The following is a 15,113-nucleotide window of genomic DNA, read 5'->3' on the forward strand; positions in this document are numbered from 1 at the left end:
GCACGAGAGATAGCTTAAAAGCCACCCATGGATGGCCTTCCATCTTATTCCACCAGTAGTGTTCATCCGTCTTATTCCATCAGTAGTGGTCATTCGACTGGTCATGAATCTGGCTGGTCATCCATACCTCACACTACCCCCAGGTGAGGCCGTCTGCTTTTAGCCACTCGCTGTGGACTATTCATAGGGACCCCTAAAAGATCACTGAGGAATAATAACCTCGTTCTACCTCAACAAATGAAATGGCAGAGCAGGACCACATGATAATATGATTGACGACAACTAACATATAACAAACATGTCATTTGATTGATCACACGAGAAGACCACCGTCTATGCTGTCTATGACATGGCACTACCAAACAAGGGAACCTTCCCCTGTATATACCCTAACACACAAAGAATAAGGGATATTCTTCTCTCTTAAGCACCCTACTTGATACTTAGACTCACACAACTTCCTCCTCTCCATCCTAAGTCCCTACATCTTTTGATGGGCGTTGAAACCACAAAAAATATTCCTACAATAAAATAACTCTAAACAATATTAAAGAGCAGTAGGGTCGAGTCCATGGGGATTGGATATTATGATCAACTTCTGTGTTTTTCTTATAAACATAATTTCGGTCGAGCCGATGATCATAGTAATAGTCGTGCCCACACTCCAAACGGACTTGCTGAAAAAATAAACAAATAAATCAGGGGAGTTTTGAAATGTTTGTAAATTAAATAATAAAAATGGCAGAAATGAGAAATTAAGTAAATAGGGAATAAAATAAAATTAGAAGTCAAATTTGAATTTTAATAACCCCTAGACTCGGTGGATTCCAATTTTTGAATCGATCCTCGAAAGTTAATTTTCTCCTCCAAACAATAAGCTGGTTATAGTAGTTAAGAATGTCCTAACCGCCAATTTTTCTTCTCGTAATTGGTCCCGGTATGACCTGCAAACCAACCCTTACCGATTATCTAACCGAGATACATGTGTTCCTGATTCAAGATTTCGGCAGCCTTGCACTCTAAAGAACCCAACTCGGATTAACGACCTCAACCGCACAGGACGTTTTAACCCGATCACTTCTCCCTTGATTTGTTCTCGGAGATTCGAATACAACACGGCTGACTCGTTTCCCCTACTGTCTACAAACACGACTCTAACCCAACATACTTTTTTATTTGAAATCGAGTTAACTTTAAGGGATGAATTTGTCAGTCCCAATACTTAGGAAAAATAGTGAATACCGATTGGAAGGATTTTAGTACGGATACGTATCTCACGATTCCTAACCGGAAAAAATACCGGCCTAAAGTTAAGTTAGAATTTAGTGAAGCACGAATTTAATCATGCTTTGATTGGTTATGGAATGGATTTGAATGAAAATAGTGGAAGTTGGGAAGGGAAAGGACTTGGAAAACAATTAAACAAATTTTTTTAAGAAAAACGAAATGAAATGAAAGTAACAGTATGCTACTGACTCATGAAATTGGAAGGGAAAAAATAATTCTTATTTAATTGCAAGTGAATTCAAGTGTATTTTCAAGCTACCACAAAGTCCTATTTATATACATATGATTTACTAAATTTGGCCTAACTACCCTCTATACAAAATTAGAATTAAATAAAAATAAAATATGATTTTCTTCTAATTTTAGGTTTTACAAGGTCCAAAAAAATCTAATAAGTCCTTGACTATTTCTAAGTTTCTGATTCGACCCCACTTTATTGACTATGCTGCAAATTAATTATTTTCTGCTCGTTTTTTACTCATAGCATCCCAATTGCATTCCTGATAGAATTAAAACATAAAATCACTAATTTAACAGGGATCAATTCAACAATTAACTGATTTAAACATAAAAAATCATGCAAATTTAACATGTTATCATCTTCCCTTCTCATCTCTCCCTTTAGCTCTCCACCTATCATAGGTAAACCCGCCTTCAAACAACCATCACCTTTTCCTCCCTTCTCTTTGTTGAACACTAGTATAAAAATATTAAATTAAAAATAACTGATAATATACTAATAAAAATTCATTAATGAAGTTTGGAATAGGACATTACAATTTACTTTTCTATCAATGTGAATATAAAATATTAATAAAACATAATCATCTAATAATTATATTAGTAAGATTTATAATTAATATTTCTTTTAAAAATCATACATAATAATTGATTCATACATTATTTTCTATAACGATAAGTAAAAGGATGCAGTAAATGAATAATTTAAAAATAAATATGTAAATAGATTATTAAAATAAAGCAATCAATTGAAGAACTTTAATTAAGATTTCAATTTAAATGGCAAATAAAAATAATCAATAATTTACTTAATAAAAAAACCATATAATAGTTTTGTTAGTTAAAATTTAAAAGAATATACTGATAAATAATTTAAAATTTATTAACAATAATTTATTTTTATCAAAAGCCTGATTGATTTGGATTATCACCCTCGTGAGTATTGATCCAAGATTTTATCTTGGGATTGAAAATTGGTAGAGTGGGTAGGAGTAGCACATGATTCATGGTTACTTTGATTTTACATCTTCCTTGGGGGGTTCAGCATAAGATCTTGTGCAAATGGAGAAAATTGCATAAAATGGGCAATCTAGACAATACCTTGCTACAGGCTTTAAATTAATAATTTTTTATTCAACTGGAGTAACTTGTAAATGTTTCTTTACCTCATTGTTTGCTTGCGTACATGATATGAAATGTTTTGGCTTAATTGTTTTTAACCTCATTGTTGATACATATATTATATTTAAATTCAATAAATAATTAAACTCAAACTCAAACATGAAATTTATGATTGGTAAAAGAAAAATTAAAGGTTTATTTTTATTCCTACTCCCCTTGAAAGCACAAAGCCTAACAACACTACACAGGGAGGGATGGAGGAAAAACGAGGGAAAAAGGAAATCAAAAGAGGGGAAGAAAAAATCGATACCTTTCAAAACCCTCTCTCTGAAATGTAAGAAATTAAAAAAAGAAAAAGATGAGCATAGATTATTGAAGTTTGCTGCTAATAATCCTAAGCTCCATTGATTAAGGCAAGGACTTCAGCCTCGGTTGGAAGGGCTGGGATTGCTCCCTTCTTGGTTGTGGTTATGGCTCCACATGCATTTGCGAATTTCAGTACCTCCCTCAATTTCGATTCATTCTGATTTGATTTCATAAAATAAAATAACCATTTAGAATAACAATGTAAATCACAATTTTAATCAATAAATAATATACAAAATGGGTTACCTCAAGTATGGTTGGGTCTTCCACGATCTTGCATAGTAAAGCACCAACAAAAGAGTCCCCGGCGCCAGTTGTATCCACTGTATTCACATGGAATGCATCCACTGACCCATGGAAGTACTGCCCACACAGAGGTATCACCGCAACAATACGTAAATTATTATCAGAAGCTTAAATTATTACACACCTAAATAGTGAAAACGTCAACACAAGACCCTTGGACCCCTAGTTTTTTTCAGCCTAGGTCCCTGTCGAATAATATTAACAAAATAAGACAACTTGAAGAGTTGGGGCCCAAAGCTGACTAGATTACTATCATACTATACTATATTAATTGTTTTTAGCCCTTGGTACCAACCGACGGACAATATTTGCAATGGGATGGACCAAATATAATTTTCCTATCAGTAAATATATGCTTACCGAGTGTTTTTTTATATAATACATATACAAATAAAGCCATCACCAACCATAAATTTGCTAAAAGTGATAAAGCATTCAACTAAGAGCAGCCCAAGAGGCTAAATTTAGCATACCTTGGTATAATACATGCTACCCTTTTCACCGAGGGTGATCAAGAGTAGTGTCAAGTTGGGGCGCCAAAGTTTCATAGCAGTTTCATCGTCGATTTTGTTGCTACCGGTGAGGAACTCTAGCTCAACATCGCTGACCTTGATAATATCGGCCTTATCCCAGATGGATAATATCTGTTTCCTGGCCTCATCGGCTGAAGGCCAAAGTGGCAGCCGAAGGTTTGGATCATATGACAACAAAGCACCTGATTCTTTGGCCACTTCCATTGCCTTTAAGTGAGCCGATCTGCATGGCTCTACGATCAAACTTATTGATCCGTAGTGGAATACTTTGGCCTGCACAAAACAAACAGTTTAAAAGACAAAAAAAATACACAGTTTTGTTGAGAAAATTACAAGACAAGCAAATTTCCAACAAAAACGATACATCATGCAGTGTTGTTAGGTAGGTAGGCCAATCATTTGATCCATAAGCTAACGAACAAAGACAAATCATACAACTTCTCACCTAACAAGTATTCAATTTTCAATGTTGAAGTCAAATATATACATAATGATTTATACGTTCCTTCACTTCACTCTCCCTCCCATCTACCACATCTACCGACGCATCAAATAAGTCCAGATGCAGTCGTTGTGGATAAACTAACATTGTGGAGGAAAGCTTAAGGAAAGTCATAAACCAATACTTATCACCAGAAACAAATACTAAATGCATCAAACGGATACGAGGAGCACGTCATTCAGTAGCACTATAAGTAAAATCGAACTGGATCTACCCTTGATCAACAATAATTTCCCTATTAGCTGTTGCATGGGATTTCTTACCACAAGGCTACAACTTAAGTTTATGTCCATCCATCGCTTTCTTTAAAATATCCAAATTCAATCCAAATATACATATTAAAAGGTCTAATTATGCCCCCAGTCCCTGTACTCTTCAGATTATTTAAATTTAATCATGACTTGGGTTAAATTTGAATAGGGGTTATCTATTGGACTTCAATTTTTAATCGTCACGGAATTAATAAGTACCTAGAAGATTAAATTTTCAAAATCCAAAGAATACAGGGAGTAAGGGCATAAATATACGGAATTATAATAAAATAACATAAAAAGGTCCAAAGAGACAGAAAAAGCAAAATGAAGATCCAGCGCGTTTTGCCATTGATGTTCAGGCCAGGGTTGGTGTGACCAAGCGAAGCACGTGAAGTCACGTGAGAGACGGAGTTTAACGTTAGTTGATGGATTTTGGTCCCATCGTGGACGCAATCATATAATGTCACAGTGGCGATCCATATAAAGTAATCCCGCAAAACACGGCAAATTTCACCCCATTCCATCTTGTACGAGTTACGTCACAGTAGATGTGAAGTTAGCACTTCCCACACCAAATGTTGATAGTCAAATTAATACATCCAAAGATCCAGATTAGGTCCCAATAATAAGTTACTGTTACGTCGGAGAAACCTCACCGATAGGTGACAACATCAATGCCCGCAGTTTTGACAATTTACGGTGCCTAGATACTCAGCGTGGGTCCTCTATAGAACTATGGATCATAATAATATTGGCTAATATGGCTGACATGTCAGTCTTATTAAAACTCTACTCTCACATTACGGCGCGTGAGTATCAGTTTTCTTCTTGTTTTTTTTATCCTTGTCTTTTTTTGGTTCTTTAAAGTCAAGATCGAAGAAAGAACAGACGAAAGTTGCACTAAAAAGAAAAAAAGAAAAGAATTGAAGGTAAAAAGATGTCACTTACGGATCTTATAAGATCAAGATTCAATTCCTCCGGCGTCAACAGCATGTCAGCACTGGGATTCCTATAAAACATGAACTCACGCTCTCCGTCGGCGCGTAGAGTTACGAAGGCAAGAGCGGTCCTAGCACCTTGGTCAAATAAGATCCCGTCACCAGAGACTCCGTTTTGCTTGAGAATATCGGCAAGCATGTGACCGAACTCATCGTCGCCGAGTTTTCCGATGAAGGATGCTTTACTGCCTAGTCTTGAGACGGCAATCGCCACGTTGGCTGGGGCTCCACCGGGGGCTTTGAGGAAGCCTGGAGCTTCAGCTAAAGAAACGCCGGAGACGGTGGGGACGAAGTCGATGAGCATCTCACCGAAACTCACGATTGAACTCTTGTCGGAAACGACCCCGTTAGGTGCCATGGCGTCGATAAGAAAGCAAAAAATAAACGATCTTTTCTTTTTCTAAGGTAAGAAAATAGAAGTAAGAGGGAGGAAGAGGACGGTGCTTATTATATAGGAAAAATACGGAATATTGATTTTTTTCATATAATTAAATTTATTAATGATTTTTATTTGAATGGATTTTGGAAACTGTGTTCTATGTTGGATATTTTTACAAATGTGGGCCCGCTGTTTTTCTATTTTAATTTTGGATTATTATGAGCTAAATAAAAATAAAGAATTATTTTCTAAAATTCATATTATTTTTATTTAACTAGTTCAAGTGGTATCATATACTTCAACGAGTGATTTATTTTCAATAGAGTAGGGGGTCGAATTTCATTCGTCCACATACAATCAAAGCATCATTCTCAGAAAAAAACTTAAATATAGACTGCATATACACATTTGTAGATTTAACATGTATATATAAAGCCGTTGAGCTTAGTTTTGTAGTTATAAATCATATTAATGTCCATGATGATTGTATCAATAACTTATCTCAACTTCTTTTGTTCATTTGATTCTTGGTACAATCACTAAACTAATTGTGGGAATTAAAATAGGACACAACTTCTTGATTTTTAGGTTTTGTATTTTAGTGCGTAAAAGGGGTGGAACATATGCCCTATTATGATTATCTCTCCTTCCTTAATTCAATTTATTATTTTAATTTGATTTATTCTTTTTTAATTTAATCGAGTGAAATGAAATTCGAGTCAAATAAATTTGTTGAAGTTAAATTTAAAATTTTTTTAAAAATATTATTGATAATATGACTAAATTCTAAGTTAAAGAACATAAATGTCATGTATATTTGAAAACTCTTTTAAAACAAAATAAGAGAAGAAGAAAAAAACAAGATAATTATGCTATGTTTGGTAGGAAATTTTTTTCATATTTAGTCACTCCAATGACTTATTTTTAGTAAATAGAAGAAAAAATTTTCGCTTATTTTGAAAATTTCTTTTTTTTTTACAAGAATTATTACATGTCTTTTCAATTTCAAGTTTAAATTTATACTGACTATTCTTTATTTAATGTCTAGCTATTACAATATATATGTAATAAATAAGATTTTTCCTCATATTATTACACTAGTAACCAAACGAGGCATTAGTATGATCAACTTGATTTGATAATCTATTTGTTTAAAGCCTTAAATTTATCATTTTAGATTTTTTTAAAAATATAATTAATTTTTAATTTTTTGAATATATATGTATAAAATTTTGAAAAAGAAAATTTAAATTTTGGAAGATAATTTTTAATTTTTTGTAATTTTTTTAAGAGAGACTAATTTGCACATTTTCAAAATTGTTAGGATTCAAGGGGTATTTACATTAATTTATTAATCCAATTATTTAAATTTTTCGAGCTGTAAAATTCAACTCGACTCGAACTCGAAAATCAAATTACTTATTTAAATTAATTAAAAAATGAATAACTCAAAATATTAAATAAGTCAAATTTTTTATAAGAAAATAATAATTTGGTATTATAATTAATTATAAATATTTATACAAAAGGAGACAATCATTGTTTTGGAATTTGGCTTTCCTTTCATTGGTAATCTTTAAAAAGAAAATCAAAATACATGGATACACAAAATAATTGCAAATGAGTTAAGTTTGGAAATTGTTCAAAGTGGGACAATTGGTAGGTTATAATTTTATATTAAAAATGATTTAACATAAATTTGTAAGCAAGAAATCCTTAAATAATAATTTCTTTCACAAATGATACCCTTGAAAAATTCACTTCTATTAAATTTAAACATATAAAAGATGAGATTTAAAATTTCTTTTAAAATAAAGGTGGCATAGACAGGTCTAATCAGGACCAACTTGTTTCTCCACTAATGTCATCTAAAATCAACACATTTTATAATAAAACCAATAACATCTTTTGTGGAAATAAATAAAATATTTACTATTATTGCCACTATGGTGAGATAACTTAAATATTTAATTTCAATTGTTTAAATGTAAATTTTTTTTATAATTCAATTTCAATTTTAAAATTAAAATATTAACGGATAAATCTCAAAATTATAAATGAACTTTGATTTAATGTGTAATTGTATATATAAACTTTAATTTAGTGCAATTATACACGCGAAACTCTAATTATGGTTCAAATATATACTTCAAACTTTAATTTTGATTTAATCATACACATTTAAAGAAATAAATATATCAATTTATTTTTATACGGGATAAATATAATCATTTATGTATGAAATATATATAAACATAAAATGATGTTATATCAACAATTGTGTTAAAAATTTACAAGAATTGGATCAAATCAAAATTTTATGTATAAAATTGCACAAAATCAAAGTTTATATATACAATTACACATTAAAACATAGTTCATATATAATTTTGAGATTTATCCCTTTATAAACTATTTTACAAAAGTTTGCCGTGTAAGTTGATTTTACAAAATTAGGTAACCCCTCTTTTTCATTTTTTATGCCATAAGTTGATTTTCATGTCAATAAACTTTTTCATGCCCTTTTTAATAAGATTAATTTTATGTAATTTCATCTATATTTTTCATGCTTTTTTTTCAATCTTTTATGTTATCAAAGTTTTAGATCTCATAATAATTATGAAAAAAAAATTTCTCGTTAATATTGTATTTGTTTTACTGAAAATATCTTTTGAAAAATAATTTTAAAAATTATTGAATAATGAAAAATATTTTACACAATCATCCAAACACCAAAAATATCAAAATTTTCAGAAAAAAATTAATACATTTTTCATAAAAAAAATTTACACCAAACAAATAAAGTAATTTTAATTTTAGTTAAATTCGATCATAAACCATAAAAATTTATATGGTTCAATAAAAACAAGTGTAATTTTATTTTATTTTCCCATCACTTTGATCAAAGGTGAAGCTTTATCTACTTATTGCTCTTCCTTCATTTCTCTTTATTTATTTGAGAAAGAGGTATGAAATTAAATTTAATAAAGAATTAAAAGCATGATGACAATTTAGTAAGATGTGCTTTTAGCTAATATTATATTTTGTCAACCAAACAATAAACTCTTATATTCCAAGGTAGTAATACATTGTGTGAACCAATTTTTTTTCTTTTAAGAGGGGGGTTAAAGCTAAGAGTTTTGTTTAAGGGGCCAAGATGAAATTATAAAACCCAAGGATAAATGCTAAAATTTGTGTTAGAAAAACTTAAATTGAATTATTAATTTTTAAAGTAAAAAAGATTGTAATTTTTTTTTATTTAACCAAAGGTAAATAAAGACTTAAATCGAATTTTTTTTTTAACTTTTGAGAGGGATTAAAAAGCAATATTATCATTTAGATAAGGGGACAAGGTTCTGCCTGCCCTTATTATCGGGTATGTCATATTATCAAATTTAGTTAATTTAGTTAAAATGTAAGGATTTAATGTTTAGGTGATAGAAGGTAAGATTATTTAAAAGTAAAATTTATTAAAATTATCCTTAAACATATAAAAACTAAGAAAAGTTAACTATTAAAAAATGAAAAATTAAGATAATAAGATACAAAATGTTAAATGTTAAAAGATTTCAACTAACGAATAATCAATGATGGAAAAAAATCACTTATAATAATTAATTAAAATAATATAGTATAACTAAAAAATGTAATATAATAAAAATAATAAATTTCTCAACTAATAATAATAACAAATAAATAAAAGACAAAACTCACTTGTCATAAAACTGAAGAGTTTGATTTATTAGCGTGTGTTTTTCATTTTTCCTTTTGGTTTAACATAAATGGATTTAATCTTAAAGAAAAACATAGAATTATATGAATTATATTGTCATGTTTATGAAAAAGTAACTCTTAAAAAAATTAAAATTCAAAAAAGGTAAATAAAATAAAATTTGACATACCAACATAAAAAGTGGAGATGTCAAATTCTGAAATTTCCTCTGACATTATTGGTGGTAAAGATGAGAAGGGTGGCCAAGCAGAAGATCGATCCACCAAAAAGGTTCGTCATAAGGATCAAAGGGTGGAGTCGAACTCGATGACTATGGTAGACCTGGTGTCTGTACCAATAATGACCTAAAAAGACAAACTGGTAGGGGATTCTTCTATTTTGGGGAGGGCGTTTGAAACACCAGAATTTGTGATGGAATCTGATATGGAATTCATTGATGGAGACATTAGGAGATCGGATATTAATGGAAAACCATCAATTGATTTTTCTGAGAGGGTTAATCAATTGCTAGTTAAAGATATGGCTCTGACGGTAATGATCAAATTACTTGGTCGAAATATTGGTTTTATTTCACTCCAAAACAGGATTTCTAATCTCTGGAGACCCTCAATGCCTTTTCATTTAATGGACATTGAGAATGATATTATTATTTGGTCAAATTTCAGGGCAAAGAAGACTATGATAGAGTATTATCTTAAGGGCCTTGGATTGTATTTAAACAATACCTTACAGTTCAGCCATGGTCAACAGATTTTTGATCCTGCAAAACCTTATCCGAGTATGGTTAAGACCTGGATTCGCCTTTCTGGTTTGCCAGATCATTTGTACAACAGGAAAATCCTTTGGGAGATTGGGGAATTGGTAGGGAAGGTTGTGAGGTTGGATTTCAATATTGATTATAGGGCTAGAGGCAGATTTGATCGCATGGTTCTTTTCATTAACTTGGACAAGCCCTTGGTCTCTTAAACTCTGATTAATGGAGTCCTCTAACTGATTGAGTATGAATCATTATCGGTTGTTTGTTTTTCTTGTGGTAGATACGACTATGGGAAATAACTATGCCCAAATGTCAAAAATGTTACGGTGGTCGAGGAAGGTCAGCCTGTTGTAATTGAAATAGGGGAGCCTGATGTGGCAATGGAATCGACTGACAAAGAGGTTGAATCGGTAAACTATGGCCCATGGATGTTGGTAGAAAGAAAATCAAGGTGAAAATCGAGGGATGATAGGAGATTTGGTATCGAAATTCAAGGGGTTGGATCTTCTGGATCCCGTTTCAATATCTTGGCTGATGGAAATAAGGGAAGGAATGATACTGTGGGGATTGGGGAAATCGATAAAGGGCAGTCGAAGGGAGTTCTAAATGGTAATAAAAGTGAAGCTATTAATTTTAGTAAAAATTCAGGATTGGGTGAGAGGGCAATAGTTGTTTCCAACAAAGAAAATAAAGGCGAAAATCGAGGGATGATAAAGGATTTGGAGTTGAAATTCAAGGGGTTGAATCTTTTAGATCTCATTTCAATATCTTGGCTGATAAAAATAAAGAAAGGAATGATAATGAGGGGATTGGGGAAATTAGGAAGGAGCAATTGAAGGGACTTTTAAATGGTAATAGAAGTGAAGCTATTAATTTGAGTAAAAATTCAGGGTTGGATAAGATGGTAACATTTGTTTCTAACAAAGGTCAAACTAAATGAAAAAGTGGGCCTAGTGAATTTTCTTCGAATGGGAAAAATAAATTAGTGGATGGAGCCATCCTGCTTTCTAAATCCCAAGAGAAACGACCTATACAGTCGAATGGATCTGGACTTTTGTCCCTTTTAGGCCCAACTTTGGTCATTGAGGGAAATTCTTTTAATGAGGACAGGGAGGGCGTTACCAACTTGGCTCCTTTAGAAAAAACCCGTCCTTGGTTCGCTTACAACTCTCCAAATAATATTTTCGATTCTAGGGGGAATTTTATGTTGGGAAGTGTTGGATGTTCAAATGGTGGGATTTTCTCTATTGAAGGACCTATCAAAATGGTTGTGGGTGTTAGAGAGAGCTTACTCGATGTAGGAAAGCACAATCCAGTGGTTTTTAAAGAAAACAAAATGCCTACTCCAATCGATTCTTGTATTGGTAGCAGTTGGTAGCAAGGATGTTTCTACGAAGAGGATTTCTTCATCTCCAAGTGAAAACGACAGTGGAGGGAAAACAGGTAATAGTAAACATAAAAAGAAACTAAAAAAGACCATTCACGGACCAGTGAGAAATTTTAAGGTTTCTAGTAACTCACGAATTCCTCTGGCTGAGTCGATTAATTCCATGGTTAATTTGATATCAGTACAGCTTGCCCAAGAAACTGGTAAGGAGCAGTTGGGGAAAACGGGGGACTATCAATCACAATGGAGTTGGATAGAAAGTAAGTTTGTTATCCATTTTTTGATATTATTTTTATGGATTTAAACTTTACTGTTTTCTCATGAAATTACCAAGGTTGTGTGGGGATTAATTTCCCACGTGTTTTTAAAGAATATAACCTGGAATTTAAGTAAGATATTGTCAATTTGTTAGAACCAAGAATCAACGGTACTAAAGTGGACGTTGTTATAACTAAGCTGGGTTTTCAATATTCACATTGAGTGGAAGCAATGGGTTTTTTGGGGGAATTTGGCTTGGTTGGAAATATTCTATCAAAGTCAAGATTATCCGAAGTAATCCATAATTCATTCTAACTCTAGTTTTAAGTAATAGGTGGTCTGAAGGTGTGTTATAGCTTTTGTTTATGGTAGCCTAAATCAAACACAAAGAAAATCCTTTTGAGAGGACTTGAAGTTGTTACCCAAAGGGCCAACTCTTTGGATGCCAATAAGAGATTCTAATACTATTATTTCTGAGAATGAAAAGTTTGGGGGCACTCAAAAGGTAAACATTATCCATTATTTAGAGATTTTGTAGACAATTGAGCTTTGCAGGACTTGGGGTTCAAAGGTTTGGAATTCATCTAGTAGAGGGGTAAAATTTTTGAAAGACTTGATGATCAGCTATAAAAGTAACATATTTTAATCTCATTCTTAATTTATTTTTTGATGACTAATTATGCAAATTAGTGAATTTGATGCTCCTAATCCTTTAAATTCATGTTTTTATACTTAAGAGACCATTTGGGAGCAAAATGAACGAAAAACAAGCCAAAATTGGACAAAAAGAGCTACTTTCAGGATCCATACGGGTTGGGCACACGCCCTTGTGAGCCTCATGGGCTGGCCACACGCCCATGTGCTATTTCATGTCAATTTCGCACTCTGCTCCCCAAATATGTGGAAAAACTCAATTTTTAGGCTTTCTAAGCATTCTAAAGACTATAAATACCAATTGGAAGAATAGAGAATGGGGCAATCAGAGGAGATTGAAGAAAACACTCAAAGAACACCATCGAAATCAACTTGGAAGTGAATCTCCATCAAGCCAACTTGGAACCAATTAGTCCTCGTGGATTCGATATTCCCTACTCACCATAGCTATACTATTGTTCGATAGGTGCGCTTGCCTTTGTCGTATTTATAGTTAGTTTAGTGACCATCAAGTTTTTCGCGCCGTTGCCGAGGACTAAAATATTAGGAACACTTAATTTTTATTAATCTAGCCATTTATTTTTATTGCATTTTGTTTTTGTTTTTTAGTTTAAATTTTACATTCTAATTTTTCTTTTGGTTGTTTCTGGCAGGTTCCTTTATTACTGAGGAGATGGGGGATAATCAAAATAATCAACAACCTCCTGCAGTTGCAACAAACCCTGTAGATCCTGCTCTTGTTCCTCGTACTATGTACGATTATGCCAAGTCCACCTTAACTGGGGCTGAATCGAGTATCGTGGGACCCACTATTGTTGCAAATAATTTCAAACAAATACCGAACACTATTCAGATGATTCAACAATTTGTTTAGTTCGATGATTTGCAAAACAAAAATCCATATACTCATTTGGCTAGCTTTCTAGAAATTTGCGATACTTTCAAAATTGATGGTGTCACTGACGACGCCATTTTCCTACGGTTGTTCCCTTTCTCATTGAGGAACAAAGCTAAGCAGTGGTTGTACTCTTTACCATGAGGTAATTCCATCACTACATGGGATCAAATGACTGAGAACTTTCTACTGAAGTACTTCCCACCGGCAAATGCATCCAAGTTAAGGAACGTCATCTCTTCCTTTGTGCAGATCGATTTAGAGACGTTATATGATGCATGGGAGATGTATAAGTATTTATTGAGAAGGTGCCTTCACCATGGGTTATCTCTATGGCTACAAGTTCAAACCTTTTACAATGGTTTGAATCCTTCAACTAGGCATCTAATCGACGCAGCAACCGGTGGAACTCTGAATAATAAAACACCCTAAACGGCTTATGAATTTATTGAGGAGATGTCATTGAATAATCATCAGTGGCAAGTCATGAGGACGAAGCCGCTGAAAGTAGTTGGTGTTTTTAATTTAGATGGGATCACCATGTTATCAAACCAGGTAGAAATTTTAAATAGAAGATTTAATGGTTTATATCTTTTTATGCAGGTAAATCCAGTGATGCAATGCGATGCAAATAGAGGTGAAATAAATAATCTAGATTATTTACCCTTCGGTCCTAGCACAAAGAACGATAATATCAATTATATGAGTAATAATTCTAGAACTCAAAATAACCCTTATAGTAATCACTATAATACAGGTTGGAAAAACCACCCAAACTTTTCATGGGGTGGTCAAGGAAACTAAAGATCACAACCCTTTCCAGGCTTACAACAACCTTATTAGCCACAGAAGAAGCCAAACCTTGAAAAGATGTTGGAAAATTTTATTTCAGTGTCGGAGACTTATTTTCAAAACACCAAGACAACTTTGAAAAATTAGCAAGCATCAATTCTTAGGCTCGAAAATCAGGTTGAACAGCTTGCTAAATTAGTTTTAGAAAGGCAACAAGGTAATTCACCTAGTAGAATTGAACCCAACTTAAAAAAGTATGTGAAAACAGTTATATTGAGGAATGGGAAAGTGTTGGCTAAACCTTCTTCTTCGCCGAGCCACACGCACCAAACCAGCCGTACCCCCACCAAGCCCTTCTCCCATTTCTTCCCTATTTCCCCCTCCGACACCATTCACTATCGAACAACCCACGCACGCGACCACCCCAATCCACCCCTTCGGCCTTCACTCAGCCTTATCGGACTCCATCGTCGCTCACCTCCAGCCACCGTCTGCCCCTCCGTCAATCTTTTTCCCCATTTTCCTATTTATTTTATTTATTATTATTTTATTTCTTTATTAATTCATTTTATTTTATTTTATTCCTTTACTTCTTTTAATTTATTTAATTTAATTATTTACCCTATTTAATAATGTTATTATTATTTGGT

General features: G+C 32.8%; 2 protein-coding genes across 5 annotated transcripts; one reads left to right on the top strand and one right to left on the bottom strand.

Moving 5' to 3' along the window:
- Positions 1 to 2,790: 2,790 nt before the first annotated feature.
- On the bottom strand, positions 2,791 to 6,232 carry LOC107914659 (probable fructokinase-4). Its single transcript, XM_016843636.2, has 4 exons — positions 5,559 to 6,232; positions 3,795 to 4,127; positions 3,262 to 3,378; positions 2,791 to 3,172 (listed from the first exon to the last, which is right to left on the bottom strand). Exons 1-4 carry the CDS (start codon positions 5,964 to 5,966, stop codon positions 3,044 to 3,046), a joined length of 987 nt encoding a protein of 328 aa, XP_016699125.1. The 5' UTR covers positions 5,967 to 6,232; the 3' UTR covers positions 2,791 to 3,043.
- Positions 6,233 to 11,605: 5,373 nt separating this feature from the next.
- Positions 11,606 to 14,267, top strand: LOC121222185 (uncharacterized). 4 transcript variants are annotated; one of them, XR_005919255.1, is made up of 3 exons: positions 11,606 to 11,920; positions 12,047 to 13,242; positions 13,430 to 14,256. XR_005919255.1 is itself a non-coding variant. In XM_041102220.1 (3 exons), exons 1-3 carry the CDS (start codon positions 11,861 to 11,863, stop codon positions 13,648 to 13,650), a joined length of 354 nt encoding a protein of 117 aa, XP_040958154.1. In that variant the 5' UTR covers positions 11,606 to 11,860; the 3' UTR covers positions 13,651 to 14,267. The 4 variants fall into 4 exon arrangements, 1 of the variants encoding a protein (XP_040958154.1); XR_005919256.1 differs by having other exon boundaries at positions 12,047 to 12,124; XR_005919257.1 differs by having other exon boundaries at positions 12,052 to 13,242.
- The last annotated feature ends 846 nt before the right edge of the window (positions 14,268 to 15,113 follow it).

Source organism: Gossypium hirsutum, chromosome D10 (assembly GCF_007990345.1).
Source record: "Gossypium hirsutum isolate 1008001.06 chromosome D10, Gossypium_hirsutum_v2.1, whole genome shotgun sequence".
NCBI classification, from domain to species: domain Eukaryota; kingdom Viridiplantae; phylum Streptophyta; class Magnoliopsida; order Malvales; family Malvaceae; genus Gossypium; species Gossypium hirsutum.

Bases quoted from the DNA above. Each gene is read 5' to 3' on its own strand.
- LOC121222185 (XM_041102220.1), top strand. From the start codon at position 11,861: ATGTTTCTACGAAGAGGATTTCTTCATCTCCAAGTGAAAACGACAGTG. The intron at 11,921-12,051 runs GTAATAGTAAAC...ATATCAGTACAG, and splicing joins CGACAGTGGAGGGAAAACAG to CTTGCCCAAGAAACTGGTAA. The intron at 12,125-13,429 runs GTAAGTTTGTTA...TGTTTCTGGCAG, and splicing joins ACAATGGAGTTGGATAGAAA to GTTCCTTTATTACTGAGGAG.
- LOC107914659 (XM_016843636.2), bottom strand. From the start codon at position 5,966: ATGGCACCTAACGGGGTCGTTTCCGACAAGAGTTCAATCGTGAGTTTC. The intron at 3,379-3,794 runs GTATGCTAAATT...CTGTGTGGGCAG, and splicing joins GTAGCATGTATTATACCAAG to TACTTCCATGGGTCAGTGGA. The intron at 3,173-3,261 runs GTAACCCATTTT...AAATCAAATCAG, and splicing joins AAGACCCAACCATACTTGAG to AATGAATCGAAATTGAGGGA.